General features: G+C 60.4%; 3 protein-coding genes across 5 annotated transcripts in view; 2 read left to right on the top strand and 1 right to left on the bottom strand.

Annotated features, from left to right (window-relative positions):
• Positions 1 to 14,859, bottom strand: part of BBC3 (BCL2 binding component 3) — a 245,466-nt gene that overhangs the window by 32,934 nt on the left and 197,673 nt on the right. The gene's annotated exons all lie outside the window — the stretch shown is intronic.
• CCDC9 (coiled-coil domain containing 9) lies at positions 569 to 8,198 on the top strand. 3 transcript variants are annotated; one of them, XM_032770761.2, is made up of 12 exons: positions 569 to 908; positions 1,320 to 1,586; positions 2,621 to 2,704; positions 3,647 to 3,823; positions 4,069 to 4,256; positions 4,503 to 4,555; positions 5,024 to 5,135; positions 5,439 to 5,517; positions 5,706 to 6,090; positions 6,301 to 6,429; positions 6,662 to 6,720; positions 7,294 to 8,198. In XM_032770761.2, exons 1-12 carry the CDS (start codon positions 585 to 587, stop codon positions 7,309 to 7,311), a joined length of 1,875 nt encoding a protein of 624 aa, XP_032626652.1. In that variant the 5' UTR covers positions 569 to 584; the 3' UTR covers positions 7,312 to 8,198. The 3 variants fall into 3 exon arrangements, with proteins under 3 accessions (XP_032626652.1, XP_032626651.1, XP_032626653.1); XM_032770760.2 differs by having other exon boundaries at positions 5,703 to 6,090; XM_032770762.2 differs by lacking the exon at positions 6,301 to 6,429 and having other exon boundaries at positions 5,703 to 6,090.
• INAFM1 (InaF motif containing 1) lies at positions 13,743 to 14,317 on the top strand. Its single transcript, XM_032770758.2, is given in 3 exon segments — positions 13,743 to 13,899; positions 13,902 to 14,028; positions 14,030 to 14,317. Coding segments are annotated over 3 exon segments (402 nt in total). The 5' UTR covers positions 13,743 to 13,823; the 3' UTR covers positions 14,229 to 14,317.

The following is a 14,859-nucleotide window of genomic DNA, read 5'->3' as shown; positions in this document are numbered from 1 at the left end:
CTGCTGACCCCTTCCCTGCAGTGCCAGGCCCCCATGCCAGTGCCAGCTCCCCCCACTGACCCCTCCCCTGCGGTGCCAACCACCCTATCCCGGTGCCCACCCCCCATCCTACTGCCGATCCTTCCCCTGCAGTGCCAGCCCCCCATCCCACTACCGACCCCTCCCTTACGGTGCTAGCTCCCCATCCCCCTGCTGACCTGTCTCCTGCAGTGCCAACCCCCCCATTCCAGTGCCAGCCCCCCCCACTGACCCCTCCCCTGCAGTGCCAGCACCCCATCCTGGTGCCGACCCCTGCAGCGGGTTCCACCCTATAGTGTCCTAAGGCGCCGAGGAGCCGTGTAATCTGGCTCGGGGGAGACAAACGTCAAGCAGCGGCTTAGCGCTGGGGGTGGTTTATAAAACACCAGGCTGGGAGTGGGGCAGGTCCTAGAGTCCCTGGGGGTCCCCTAAACAGGGACGTGGGGGGAGAAGGTTATTTTTCCTGAATCACAGGCATCTGGTGCTGTTGGGGTGGAGGGGGGGCGTGTTCTGGGTTCTGATGGCCAGATCTGGGGCAATGGGGAAGGGGTTCGGTACCAGTCCAGATGGGTGCACTGGAGTGGGGATGCCAGGCTCCAGGGCAAGACGGGGTGCACACATTGGGGAGTCCTGGCTTTCTGCTCTGGGGATCAAGGTCGGGGGTGGGGAGGTACCAGCCCAGCGGGGCCCCGCATCCCCTGCTCAGCCCGGGAGCCCCGTCACGTCCCTGCCGCTCCCCGCAGGAGATCGAAGAGGATCGGAAGAAGGCTGAGCAGGAAGGCATCGCGGTGACGGGCTTGCGCCGGCCGCGCCACTCCGAGGGTGAGCCCGAGAGGAAGCGGGCGGACAAGGACGTCTCCATCACTGTCCTGGTCTCGCTGTCCCCTGGGGTGAGCACTGGGGCTGGCGGGATGGGGTTGAGAGGGACGGGGCAGCCGCCAAGTGCATGGCGGGGGCAAGGTAGAGGAGCACTGATAAGTGGAGGGGGTGGCATGGCTGCTGTGGGGATGGTAGCCATTGATAGAGGGGGGGTGGGTAAACTGGGGGGGGCACAGGTGCTGTGGAGGGGGAGCAGGGTGAGGATGCCATCGGGAGGGGCAGCAGCTGTAGGGAGGGTCAGCGGGAGGAGGGGGGTTGGGCATGGCTGTTGGGGAGCTGAGGGGTATGGTGATAAGAGGGGGGCACAGCTCCTGTGGGGGGCTGAGGGGGACACAAAGTTGGGGTGCTGTGGGGGAGGAGGGTGGGGAGCAGCTGTGGCCTGGCCCTGGTGCCTCATCCTCTGCTTCTCTCCCCTGCCCCAGGAGAAGCGCGTGGTCAGTGGCAGGAAGTCCCCCAGTGCGCCCAAGGCTGGCCGTGGCCCACCCCCCCGGGGCGCAGGGCGGGTCGGACCATACCCCTCCAGCCGGTCGCCACGGACGGAGCAGCCTGACCTGCTGGTCTGGGAAGGGGCAGGAGGCAGCAGAGGGGATGGGCCGTCTCCGGGCGGGCGAGGGCGCAGGCCGCGGGGCCGAGGAGGGGCCGGCACGGTCACGGGAGCAGGAGACGGAGGCCCTGACAGGAAATCCAAGGTGCGTCACATCTTGCAGGCAGTTTGCCAGGCTGGGCCTAGTTCAGCAGTAGTGCGTTGCACGCGCGTTCACACTCGCTGCACTAGTGTTGGTGTCGCATGGTGCTTTCTGGTGGGGCAGGGGATGAAGGCTCATAGCAGGTCTCTCCCCCAGGGGGGGCGGATTGCAGAGTGGGACATGGGGTCTCTCTAGGGGGCGTTGGCTGGCTCGGGGGCGGGAGGAGGACATGGAATCGTAGCAATGCCGGACTGGAAGGGCCATCGAGAGGTCATCGCATCCAGCGCCTGGCGCTGGGCCAGGCCAAGGAAACCCAGCCCAGCCCCGACGGGGGTGTGTCCGGCCCGATCTCCCAGCTGCCTGGGGAAGCCTGTCTCTGCCCCGAGCGTTGGGAAGTCATTCTCTGGTTTGGAGCTGAGCGCTTCATTCCACCCGGCCCCCGCATCCCTAGTACTTCTCCTGGCTGAATCCAGACCAGTTCTCCAGTTGGTCCTGGCAGCTCCTCCTCCCAGGCGTCGTACACAGACCTGAGGAGTGGACTCTGTTATCCAAGTCACTAAGGACAATATTGGCTGGTACCGGTCCCAGGACTGGCCCCCGCGGGACCCCTCTGGATCTGCCCTCCCGGTTTGACAGCGCCCCATTGATAACTCCTCGTTAAGTGCTGTCTTCAGCCAGCCAGGCGTCCACCTTAAGAGTAACGTTATGTAGGCCACGTTTCCCTGCTTTGCTTATGAAAATGTCCCATGGGGCTGTGCCAGAAACCTCCTGCAATCAGGATATGTCTCCTCATCCGCTCGGTCAGTAATGCTCTACTATAGAAGGAAATTAGGTTTGGTTTGGCATGATTGATCCGTGCTGACTATTTCTCATAACCCTGGGGCCTCTCCACTCTAGGGGGTGCTGGCTCTGATCCAGCCCCAGGGCATTGGCTGGCTGGTGGGGGGGCATGGAATGGGATGTGGGTCATCCGCCCAGGTGGTGCCGGTGTCCCCTGGACGTGCTGTGCCCTCTCACTCTTCCCCTTCCCACACCAGGAGTGGGAGGAGCGAAGGCGGCAGAACATCGAGAAGATGAACGAGGAAATGGAGAAGATTGCAGAGTATGAGCGGAACCAGCGGGTGAGTGGAGGGGTAGGTGGGGGGGCTGTTACCTGGGGTTCTTTCAACCCAAAGCTCTTGGTAACTTTTACTCTGTGCGAGGAGGTGTCAGGAAACAAATCAGGGGAGACGCGACCCTCCCACCGATCGATGGCTGGCACAAACAGGACCACACTAGAGTGTTCTCACTTAAAGCTAAACTTTACTAGTCTCAAGGACTGACACACATCCACAAGAAGTTAGTAACACACCCCCAACCCCGATAATTACCGAGCGGAGTGTGGCTCTCGAGTGGCACAGCAGCAGCCCGTCTGCCACTGGGGAACACAAGATGCATCCCGAGGGAGACACCAGTCCTGAAGAGTCCCCCCATCTCAAGCTTTCCCCCCTTATTTATACCCTAGTAATACAGTGACACATCCCTTAAAGAAAACTTGTCAAGCAAACAGTTCCAATGGGCAAGCAAGAGGCTCCTTCTGATTGAGTAACCAGGTGTGGGTTTTTCCAGAGTCTGCAACCTTGAGACCCCAATAGACATTCCTGGGGCATATCAGCAACGTCAACACGATTCTAATCAGGAAGGACGTGGGGTCACGCTTTCCTTTCTGTGGCACCCTAAACTCCCTCTCCTGCCTTGGTCAAGCTGAGTTTGCTGAGTGGCCAATTTACAGCTTGCTGACTAGGCCGCCTTTAACAATAAGTCATAGTGGTTTCAAGCACTTTCCTGGTTTGCCAAAGTCTCCCGGTACATGGCCAGCTTGGAAAAACTCCTCTCCCCCTGCCCTCCGTTTTGCTACCATTGGTGGGAGGTGCAGGGAGATGGTGGGTTTCCCCCCTCCCCGTAGGGCCTTTGGGCCCCCTGTGCTGAGCTGTCTGCAACACAGTGCCCTCCCTGCAGTGGGGCTGGGCGAGACGGTGGGGGAGCCGTGGATCCAAGCTGACCCTGCCCCTGCCTCTCTGCAGGACGGGGTGCAGGAGAAGAACCCGGTGCGGAATTTCCTGGATGACCCACGGCGCAGCGGCTCCTTCCAGGAGGCCGACCGCAAGGAGGGGAGCCGGCGGCATGTCCGCAACTGGGGCGGGCCTGACTTCGACAAGGTCAAGACAGGCATGGAGCGGGAGAAGGAGTGGCACGCCCCGGTATGTACCCCTGTGTGGGGGAGGGCCTTGGGGTGGGTGTCTGAGGGAGGTGGCGCGTGTGTGTGTGTGTGTGGGGGGTGTATCCCAGCCCCCGGCCCCTCCTACCATGGCCAGCTGGCGGGGCTGGGACCCCTCAGGGCAGGGGCTGTGCCTGGGTGGGAGTGTGTGTGGGGGTCCGGCTCCAGGGCCCCGTGAGACGCCTGTTCCTGGCTATGAGCTGAGTGTGTCTCTCCTCGTCCCCGCAGGGCCACCGGCCAGGCCCCAAGAGCGGGGGGCCGCTGGACATGACGCTGTCCATGACGGGCCGGGAGCGGGCTGAATACGTGCGCTGGAAGAAGGAGCGGGAGCAGATAGACCAGGAGCGGCTGGCGCGGCACCGCAAGCCCACGGGCCAGTGGTGCCGGGAGTGGGACGCCGAGAAGACGGACACCATGTAGGAGGGTGGTGGAGCAGCGGGATTCCCGGGGCGAGTGGGGAAGGCCCCGGGGCGCACTGGTTCTCGGGGCCTGAGCTGGGTCGCTTGGTTGGCGGGGAGGAGGGGCATTGGGGCAGATAGAGGCCCGCCTGGGCTCAGGAGCGGGGTTGGGGGCTGGTCAGTGGGTGGTGTGGGTGTCTCTGGGCTCACACCCAGCTCGGGAGTGTTGTCTTTGGCTATGCTAACCCAGCGTGTGTCTTTCAGGTTTAAGGAGGGCTGTGGCACGGTGCCGGGACCGGACCCGGGCGCCAGGCGTGGTAAGTGACCCTGGCAGCGCCAGGGCCTGGTGGAGACTGGGGGGGCTGCCCCTGCCATTGCCTATCCCCGTGGGTGGGGGGATGCAGACGTCCTGGCGGAGGATCCTAGGGGAGGATGTCTGTCTTGGGGGCGTTCGGTCCGTGTGGGACAGCCCCGGGCCCAGGCACAAGGAAGCGGGAGGGGTCCCTGCTGGACAGCGTGGGAGAAGCTGTGCCCTGGGGGCAATACCTCTGTGGAGGGAGGTCTGTTCCTTTGTCCCAGGGCAGACTGCTGGCTCCCCACGGGTTGGACTGGAATTGTAACCCCGGCAAGGACAGACCCTGGGGTGATCCGGAGGCCTCTGCTCCTGGGAAGCGTTGTCCGGCCCTGGCCTGCCTTCCCCACAGCCATGGGGAGGGGACGGGGCAGCCCTGCTGTGAGCTCCCCTTGCCCCAGACTGTTAACTCCCTGCTGCCCTCTTCTCTCAGACGAGAACAAGCGCCCTCCCAGGCCGCCCACCTTCGGGGAGTTCCTGTCCGAGCACCGGGCTGAGCGCAGGAGGAAGGGCCGGGGCAGACCCGTGCCCGCCAAGTCCTACAGGTGAGTCCTCCCTTCCCCTGCTGCGTGAGGGCTGAGGGCCGGACTCCTGGGTTCCGTTCCTGGCTCTGGGCGGAGGGAGTGGGGTCTGGTAAGTTAGAGCACTGGGCGGTGTGGGGGCCGGGAGCCAGGACTCCTGGGTCCTAGTTCTATTTAAGCCACTAACTCCCTGCGTGAGGAAGGGGAGGGGGGCTCTCACTGCACCTCAGTTTCCCCTGTGCTGGGCTCTGCAGTGCTGGGTGGGGCAGGTGCCAACTGGGGTCTGGTGGGTTGGGCCCTCCTGATGCCTGTTCCTCTCCCACCCAGCATGCACGACAACCGGTGGGAGGAGAAGGATGAGGGTCCAGTGGCTGAGGAGCCCGACCCCCACCACGAGGAGCCGCAGGTAAGGGGACAAGGTCCTCTCCACGTGTGGCTCAGCCTGCAGCTCTGCCCCATGTCTCCCCACTCCCCCTACAGCCCCCCCTACGTCCTTTCATGGGAACTCACCCGCGCAGGATAAGGCCCTGTCTCACTGTCCCCCCGGGTCCCGCTGCCCCTTGCCGTCTGAACATCCCTGCCTTGTGCCAGCAGGCAGAGGGGTTGGCCACCCAGCTGCCCCCCGAGTCCCGGCAGCCTCCTGACGAGGATGAGGACCAGTGGGAGGATGTCAGTGAGGAGGAGGAGGAGGAGGATGAAGGCCACCTCAGCTCTTCGGGCGAGGAGGAGGAGGAGGCAGCGCCCCTGGTGGAGTCCCCGAAAGGCCCGCGGGCCCTGAAGGTTGGGCGGGGCCCAGCCCCCAAGCTGGACATGCCCCCGCCGGGAGCCCATGGAGGACAGGGCAAAATCCTCAGTCCCTTCTCCCCAGCTGAAGGCTACCAGCCTGTCTCAGACTGGGGCGAGGAGATGGAGCTGAACTCGCCCCGGGGCAGTGTGGGGGACAGCCCCCCCCAGGCACAGCCCCCTGGAGAGACTGCAGGTAAGGGGCACTGGCCAGGCTCTGCCGGCGGGAGGGGAGAAGAGCCTGTGAGGTCGGGGGGCAGGTATCGGGCTGGTCTGGCTTGGGGCGTGTGCCCTGTTTGGGCAATGAAGAGGGCCCTGGTGTGCGGTCCCAGAGGGGAGGGGTCAGAGGGCGGGAGTACCGGGGGGGCCTCACCCCAGGAAATAATGGCTCCCAATCTCCCCCCAGCTGCAGAGCCGGGCGGGCGGGGCACGGCCGAGGCCACACGGCAGGAGGAGCTGGCGGGGGGATCGATGGCTCTAGCAGCCCCTGGCAGCACAGAGAGGCCTGAGGAGCTGGGGGTCCCTGCAACGCAAGGTGCTGGGGGTGGGCGGGGTCTGTGCTAAGTGTGGTGGTGGGGGGGTCTGGAGATGGGGGGGGACTCCCCTTTGGCCTCCGGGGAATCTTGATGGGGGATGGGGCTGGCTGGGCTGTGTGCCAGGCTCAGTGCCCGGGGGTACTCACCCCCAGCCAGGAGGGAACCATGTGCAGCTGGGCGGGGAGTTTGCCCACAGCCCCCAGGTGCTGATGCTCTCCCTCCCCTCCCCAGGAGCCACAGAGACCTCCATCCAGCTGGAGGCGGAGCCGGCGCTGGGCGACGTCGAGCAGGTGTGTTTCCGTAAGAGCTCAGCCTTGCCCGCTGGCCGCTAGTGGGACTCGCCCCTTCTCTTTGCCCCTCTGCTTCTTCGCGGCCCCGCTGGCAGGGGCACTCTGGCAGCGGACTGACCTGCCTGGCACGCTGGGCTCTGCGATGGGGATAGGCAGATCCCTAACAGGGAAACCGGCTGGTGCCTGGCTCGGGACCGCTGCGTGTTCCTGTCCTGGTGGCTGTGCCACGGGAGGGCGAGACAAGCTCTTTTGTGCATCCCAGGGGGCAGCTACCCCAGCAGGCTCAGGCCCTGGCAGCGGGGTGGGGTCTGGCCTGAGGACATGGCAAAGCAGCAGCTGCTGCTGGATCACCAAGGGGCAAGCGGTTGAGTGGCTTTAGCTGCTGGGCCCCCCAGCTGGAAGCTCTCCACTAGCTGCTTGTGTAATGGGACCCTGATCTCCACTCAGGGCCCCACAGGAGCTGGGGTCAGGAGTGCAGCAGAGGGATGTGGGGTGACGTGTCTCTGTCAGCTGCACCGACGGAATCTGTGGCCAGGATTTGAACTCACGGCACGTTCTCTCTTTGTTTGACAGGATAAGGGAGAGCCCTGACGCCCCAGAGCCACCCCCGTGAAGCTGCTGCAGCAAAGGCCAAGCGGCTCCCTCCGTGACATGCACAGATTGGTAGAGCCTCTTTCTGGAGCCGTGCGGGCAGGACGTGCTTTGAGGCTCAGCTGTGTGGATGTTGTCTGGGTTAACCTCCCCAGGGTCCCAGTCTGGGGGTGCAGGGGTATGTGTGGGTGGGTGGCCTGGAGGCTTTATTCTGGTGGGAATTGCATGACACCGAGCAGCAGGGCGAAGAGGTCATTCCAGCAAGCGGCGCAAAATGTCTAGGATCCCACATGCGTCTGTCCACAATTAACCTCCCCTGCTGGAGTCCAGGAGGGGCCGTGGCTAGATTGTGTGTCCCCCTAATGGGATTAGGGAGTGACCTAAATCTCCATGTAAAGACTGTTTGAGCCAGGGCCCTTCGGGCGTGCGGCTGCCCCTGGCTCACCCTGCCCTGCTAGCTCCGAAGTCCAGGTGAGGGCTGTGTGTGGCTGGGGACCACAGCTAGCCCTGTCCAAGCACTGCTAGCCAAGGTCTCCTGTGCAGGGAGGGCTGGAGCCAGCCATGCTTTGCCCCTTCTCAGCTGTAACCATTGCAAGGAGCTGTTCTTGAGCCGGCTAGATGTGTCCCCGTCCTCCTGGTCTGCCCTCCCAGGCAGCCGGTTCCACCCCCTGCTGTGCAGCCTGTGAATCCCTTCCACAGGGGGTAGAACTCCCCCACCTGCTTGCTGGGGAGGGGCAGGAGCTTGGGTTTAGAGGTGTTTTCACTCCCTGGTGCTGCCCTGGGATGCTTGGTTGTCCTGCCCAGGTCTCCCATGCTGTCAGGCCTCTTTCGATCATGTAAAAGCAATGCCAATGTACCTTTCTTCCAATAAAACCTTCACAAAGCCACTGGGACTGGCTGCGTCGGGCTCTTCCTGGCAGGGAGGGGATAGGGTGGCAGCTCGGGTGCTGCGTGCACAGCATGGCTCTGAGACTGCAGCTTAAAGGGGTGGGGGCATGTGCCTTGACAAATCTCTTACCGGGGCAGCCTGTGCTCCTGGGTACTGCTGTGGGGATGGACAACCTTACAGGTGCCCCTTCACTCGGGCACGTGCTCCCTGTGGAATACCTCTGGACTTAGCCATCAGGGCCGTCCCTGTGAGACAGAAATCTGGGCAGCTAGTGCTTTCTGTACCTGTTAAACCCAGGGCCCTGGCCAGATTCCAGCCTTGCTAATTAATCCCCTGTCCTAAGCCACCCTCCCCCAGACTATTTAAAGCGGCTGTGGCTCCATCTCAACCAATGATGTAGCGTTGCTGTGTGCTGTTACAGCTTCCACCCCAGAGGTGGCTGCACTACAGTGGGTGATCTCTGTGTAAATCCCAGTAGGGTCCCACCGGTAATGGGCGCTGGGTAAATGTAGCTGGGTTGGTGGAACCAGCAGGAGCACTGCGGTAACATGGGTGAGTGGCTGCCCACCGGCCAAACTTTGGTGCTAAACCGAGTTTCAAATCAGTGAATAAGTTTAATCTGGACATCAGCCCCCACGGTGGGGACCAGAAGAGCTCAGCAGGTTGGGCGCAGAGCTGGCCCTCGCTCCCCTCTAACAAAGCCAAACCTCCCCAGCCCCCTTCGGCTGGCGGGTGCTTTGGGAGCTCCCCAGGAACAGGGCTCCCTGGGTTTGGCTGCTCCTGCAATCAGCACAGCTGGTCTGTGCACTGGGTGCTCAGCGCTCCGCTCCTGGTGACACGGCGCAGTCGCTCTTTGTCCAGGGGGCAGGATTGTGGTTCTCTGGAAGCTACAAATGAAATTTAATGTGGATAAATGTAAAGAAATGCACACTGGAAAAAATAACCCCAACTGTATATACGATATGATGGGGGCTAATTTAGCTACAATGAGTCAGGAAAAAGATCTTGGCGTCATCATGGATAGTTCTCTGAAGATGTCCACGCAGTGTGCAGAGGCAGTCAAAAAAGCAAACAGGATGTTAGGAATCATTAAAAAGGGGATAGAGAATAAGACTGAAGATCTCTATTGCCCTTATATAAATCCATGGTACGCCCACATCTCGATACTGTGTTACAGATATGGTCCCTCACCTCAAAAAAGATATACTGGCACTAGAAAGGTTCAGAAAAGGGCAATAAAATGATTAGGGGTTGGAGAGGGTCCCATATGAGGAAAGATTAAAGAGCCTAGGCCTCTTCAGCTTGGAAAAGAGGAGACTAAGGGGGGATATGATAGAGGTCTATAAAATCATGAGTGATGTGAGGAAAGTGGATAAGGAAAAGTTATTATACTTATTCTCATAATACAAGAACTAGGGGTCACCAAATGAAATTAATAGGTAGCAGGTTTAAAACAAATAAAAGGAAGTTCTTCACACAGCGCACAGTCAACTTGTGGAACTCCTTACCTGAGGAGGTTGTGAAGGCTGGGACTACAATAATGTTTAAAAGGGAACTGGATAAATTCATGGTGGTTAAGTCCGTAAATGGCTATTAGCCAGGATGGGTAAGGAATGGTGTCCCTAGCCTCTGTTTGTCAGAGGATGGAGTGGATGGCAGGAGAGAGAGATCACTTGATCATTGCCTGTTAGCTTCACTCCCTCTGGGGCACCTGGCATTGGCCACTGTCGGTAGACAAATACTGGGCTGGATGGACGCGGTCACGCCGTTCTTATGTACAAATGGACTCACAGAACTGTGGGCAGCACCCAAGGAAGGAGCTGGGGTCTGGGGGGCATGGGGCTTGAGGCAGGTGAGACACTGGTCAGCAGGGGCGCTCCAAGGCTGGAAGCTGATTCCCAACAGACCAGCAAAGGCCGGTATCTGCTACACCCCATCTCAAAAAGATCTATTGAGATTGGAAAGGTTATAAAAGGGCAACAACGATTAGGGAATGGAACGGCTGCTGCGTGAGGAGAGATTAATCAGACTGGGACTGTTCAGCTTGGAAAGAGACAACTGGGGGTGGGGTGGGGATATGCTAGAGGTCTATCCAAATATGACTGGAGTGGAGAAAGTAAACAAGTTTTATTTACTCCTTCTCATAACACAAGGACTAGGGGTCACTTAATGAAATTAGCAGGCAGCAGGTTTAAAACAAACCCAAAGGAGGGTCCAGAGAAGAGCAACAAGAATGACTTAAAGGTCTTGAGAACATGACCTATGAAGGAAGGCTGAAAGAACTGGGTTTGTTAGTTGGAAAAGCAAAGACTGAGAGGGGACATGATAGCAGTTTTCAGGTATCTAAAAGGGTGTCATAAGGAGGAGGGAGAAAACTGGTTCACCTTAGCCCTACTAATGACAGAACAAGAAGTAATGGGCTTAAACTGCAGCAAGGGGGTTTAGGTTGGACATTAGAAAAAAGTTCCTAACTATCAGATGGTTAAACACTGGAATAAATACCAGGGAGGTTGTGGTATCTCATTTCTGGAAGACATTTAAGAGTTGGTTAGATAATGTCTATCAGGGATGGTCTAGAGGTATTTGGTCCTGCCATGAGGGCAGGGACTGACTCAATGATCTCTCGAGGTCCCTTCCGGTCCTAGAGTCTATGAAGTACAGTCACCTGTGGAACAACCTTGCCAGAGGGATGGTTTAAGGCCAAGACCATAACAGGGTTCAAAAAGAACTAGATACGTTAATGGGGTCAGGTCATCATGGCTATTAGCCAGGATGGGCAGGGTGGTGTGTCTAGCCTCTGTTTGCCAAAAGCTGGGAATGAGCGACGGGATGGATCATCCAACGATCCCTGTTCTGTTCTTCCTCTGGGGCACCTGGCACTGGCCACTGTCAGATGGACAGGATCTGGGCTAGAGGACCTTTGTCTGACCTGGTCTGGCTGCTCTAGGAAGCCTCCTGTGCACAAGCAAACCTGCACTGAGCCCTTGGCCTGTGGCGTGAACACAGCACAGCCCCTTGGAGGCTAATGCAATCCTCCCATGCTGCAGGCACCACCTAGCCCACCTGCCCTGTTAATCTATGGAGCCAGCGTGTTTCTTAGCTGTAGGGGGACAGGGAGGTGTTACAAATCCAATGCAGAAGCGCAGGCGATGCGGGAGAAAATCTGCTTCGTTAAAACCACAAGGCCAGAGCTTCAGGTATGATGCCTCTCTGCAAGCCACTCGTCTGCCCCCAGACGTGTCTCTCAAACGGGTACAGGCTGGAGCGTTGCAATAATTAAGGCTGGACTTTCTATGACTTCTGCAGCAGCTGGTGTGGCTGACTTCAGGACACTGCTCGGGTGCCCCACAGCCAGCCCAACTGGCTGCTTGTCATAAACAGATGGTTAGGTTTAATGTCTCTTTTACCTGTAAAGGTTAAGAAGCTCAGTGAACCTGGCTGACACCTGACCGAGGACCAATGGGGGAAGATACTTTCAATCTGGGGAGGGAAGTCTTTGTGGTTTTTTTTGTTTGTTGTTTGCTCTTGGACTGAGAGGGACAGGGACATCATTCCAGCTTTCCCAATCTTTCTGAATCAGTCTTTCATGTTTCAAAATAGTAAGTATAGCCAGGCAAGGCGATTAGTCTTATGTTTTGTCCTCAACTTGTAAATGGTGTTTTTTGCTGGAAAGATTTTTACTCTGTTTGCTGTACTTTGAATCTAAGGCTGGGGCGGGGGTCCTCTAGTCTATAGGAATGTGATTACCCTGTAAAGCATTTTCCATCCTGATTTTACAGAGATAATTTTTACCTTTTCTTTCTTTAATTAAAGCTTTCTTGTTAAGAACCTGATTGATTTTTCCTTTTTTTAAATCCAAGGGATTGAGTCGAACTCACCAGGGATTGGTGGGGGGAAAGGAGGGCAGATGGTTAATTCTCTTTGTTTAAGATCCAAGGAGTTTGGATCTGTGTAAGCCTCTCAAGGCAACCCAGGGAGGGGAGAGTTTGGGGGGGAAAGGAGGGGGATGGTTAACTTCTCCTTAAGACCCAAGGGGTCTGGGTCTTGGGTTCCCCAGGGAAGGTTTTGGGGGAACAGAAAGTGTGCCAGACACTAACTTCTGGCTGGTGGCAGCGTACCAGATTTAAGCTAGTAATTAAACTTAAAAGTGATCATGCAGGTCCCCACTTCTTGAACTCTAAAGTTCAAAGTGGGGGAAAAACCTTGACACTGCTTCTGGAGGGACCTGGAGCCAGCTGCTCCGGTGGTCCTGGGCCACCCTCACCAGCCACTGCTTGGGACGCTCTGGGCAGCGCTCCTGGGGGCAGCTGGAGCAGTGGCCAGGGGTGTCCGGAGAGCAATCCCGGGAGCAGAAACTGGGGGGCAGTCAACCTCCAGCACTGGAGCAGCGGGGCCCCAGAAGTAGAGATTTAGATGGGTATTTTTGGTCAAAGGCCTGGACAGGTCACAGGTAATAAATAAAAATTCACTACCCTGTGACCTGTCCAGTACTTTTACCAAACACCCCTGACTACATCTTGGCCTTGGCACTAATGCACAGAGCTGTGCGGTGACTGGGTGACTGCACTGAGCTGGGAGGCAGGAGAGCTGGGTTCTGTTCCCACCTCTGCCACAGCGCTGCTGGAGGACCTTGGGCCAGTCCCTTCTCCCTGTGCCTTAGCTCTCTGGCTGTGAACGGGATTGACTGGTGTGACAGGCTGGTCAGGCAGAGCCCTGGAGCCCCCAGCCGCTGCCTGCTGGTGATGCCTGGAGAGGGGGAGGCCACTACTGTGCTGTGGTAGCCCCAGGAAGGGGCTATGGGGCCAGGCACTGTGCCTACACTAGGCCCCGAGTCACTCCCTGCCCCATGCCTTGCAGCCCCCCTGCTGGTACTGGGACTCTCCAGGGAGGATTGGTGGGGTCAGTGAGGTCCCTGGGGCCTGGTGTGTGTGGAACTCCCCTGCCAAGGGGACTGTGCACCTGTGTGGAGTCTGCCCAGCATGGGATTCGGGGCTGGAAGGGGCAAAGCTGCAGGTGGCAGGCGCTGACTGGTCAGGGATGGGATTGGGGGTGAGGGTCTCCAGGCCCTACAGAGTGGGGAATGGGGTGGGCAGCGCCCTCTTCTCCAACCCAAGCTCCCTGTGTGGGAGTGGCGGGGTACCTGTGCCAGGAAGGGTGTGTGGCAGAGGGTCCTTGCAGCCCCCAGAGCTCAGCAGGTGCTTCCTAGGCCTGGGGGCTGCATCGCTGTCTCCCACTTCTTTTCTGGGCAGCCAGGCTGGGGGGAGGCAGATTCCTTGAAGGCTGAGACTAGGAAATGCCCACCCCACCAGCCTCAGACTAACCCTGTGTGTGGGGGGCGGGGTGCAGGCTCTGCTCCAAGCCCTGAGACTCCCCCACCCTCCCAGCATGAAGGGGGCGCAGGGAGCCGAGCTCTGTCTCCTGGGGACCGGGCGGGGTGCTGAGCCGGCAGGGCGGAAGGAGGGGGCAGTCTGGGGCCGAGAGGCTGGCACAGCGAGGTGGGGGGGCGGGTCTGGCACAGGAGGGGCGGAGGGAGAGGCGAGGCTGCCCAGACCGGGCCGGACAGGAGGTTCCGGAGCGCCCCGGGCCGTGCCAGCCTCCCCCGAGCGCCCTGGGCGCAGCCGGCATGAAGCAGAGGGAGGGCGACGGGCCCGGGCAGCCGGTGCCCCCCAGCTACGCCGGCGATCGGCCGCGGGGGGGCGGAAGCTGCTGCTGGGGGGCGGCCGGGCCCCCCGCGCTGGCTGCGCGTCCGCCACCGTCTGCGCCTATTCCTCTGCGCTCTCGCTGGCCGCGCTGCTGCTGGTGATTTACTACGGGCTGGTGTGGGCGCCGGGGGCCCGGCGCGGAGAACGGAACCGAAGCCCGGCCCGCGGCCCCGCGGCTCTGCAACCACAGCGGCCCGGGGCCGGGGCAGCGGGAGGCGGCGGCCGAGGGGCCCTGGACGGCGGCCGCCGGCCCGCGGCGGCGGGAGCGGAGCGGGCGGCAGGCCCCGCGGGGCGCATGGGCTGAGAGCCGCGACGGGACCCACTGAGGCGCCGGAGGATGGAGCCGCCCCTGGGCGCTCCCCGCGGTGGGACCGAGCCTGGCCAGAGGGATGAGAACCAGGACGGAGCCTGGGCCCGCGCCTGACGTGAAGGGTCCAGGCTTGCTCGGGCGCGCAGCGGGGCCCCCGGCCGGGTGAAAGCCCCGAAGCGCAGAGCGGGCGGGGGCAGGTCCCCCCTCTGCTTCTGGGGGATGGCGCCCAAGAAAAGTCCGAACAGCCTCAGGAGGTGGCCAAGGACCGGCTGGGGGGAACCGCCACCTCTCCAGCCTGGGGGAGCTGCATGGCTGGCTGAGCTGGGAGGGGGGCTGGCCGGTGCCAGGGTCGAGGAACCAGGCTAACCTGACAACATAGGCTCCCCAGGCTCGCCAAGGCACCGTGTGCTGGCACCAGGAGCTGGGGTGGTGGGTGTCAAGGCCAATAATGATTTCAGGCTCCCAGGGCCTTGCGGCCTCAGCAAATCCTGTATCCTTCTCTCTGTCTGTCCAATAAACCAGGCACTGCTCCTGCCCCAGCCTCTGTCCGCGTCACACCACAAAGCTACCCATCAAGGCGGGTGGGGGCATGGGGGTGGGGTGGGGTTGCAGGGAGTGGGGGGGGTCGCAGAGAGCAGGATGAGGGG

Source organism: Chelonoidis abingdonii, chromosome 11 (assembly GCF_003597395.2).
Source record: "Chelonoidis abingdonii isolate Lonesome George chromosome 11, CheloAbing_2.0, whole genome shotgun sequence".
In the NCBI taxonomy this organism is placed as follows: domain Eukaryota; kingdom Metazoa; phylum Chordata; order Testudines; family Testudinidae; genus Chelonoidis; species Chelonoidis abingdonii.
The sequence above is the reverse complement of the archived record's forward strand: the minus strand, read 5'-3'. Positions and strand labels throughout refer to the sequence as shown.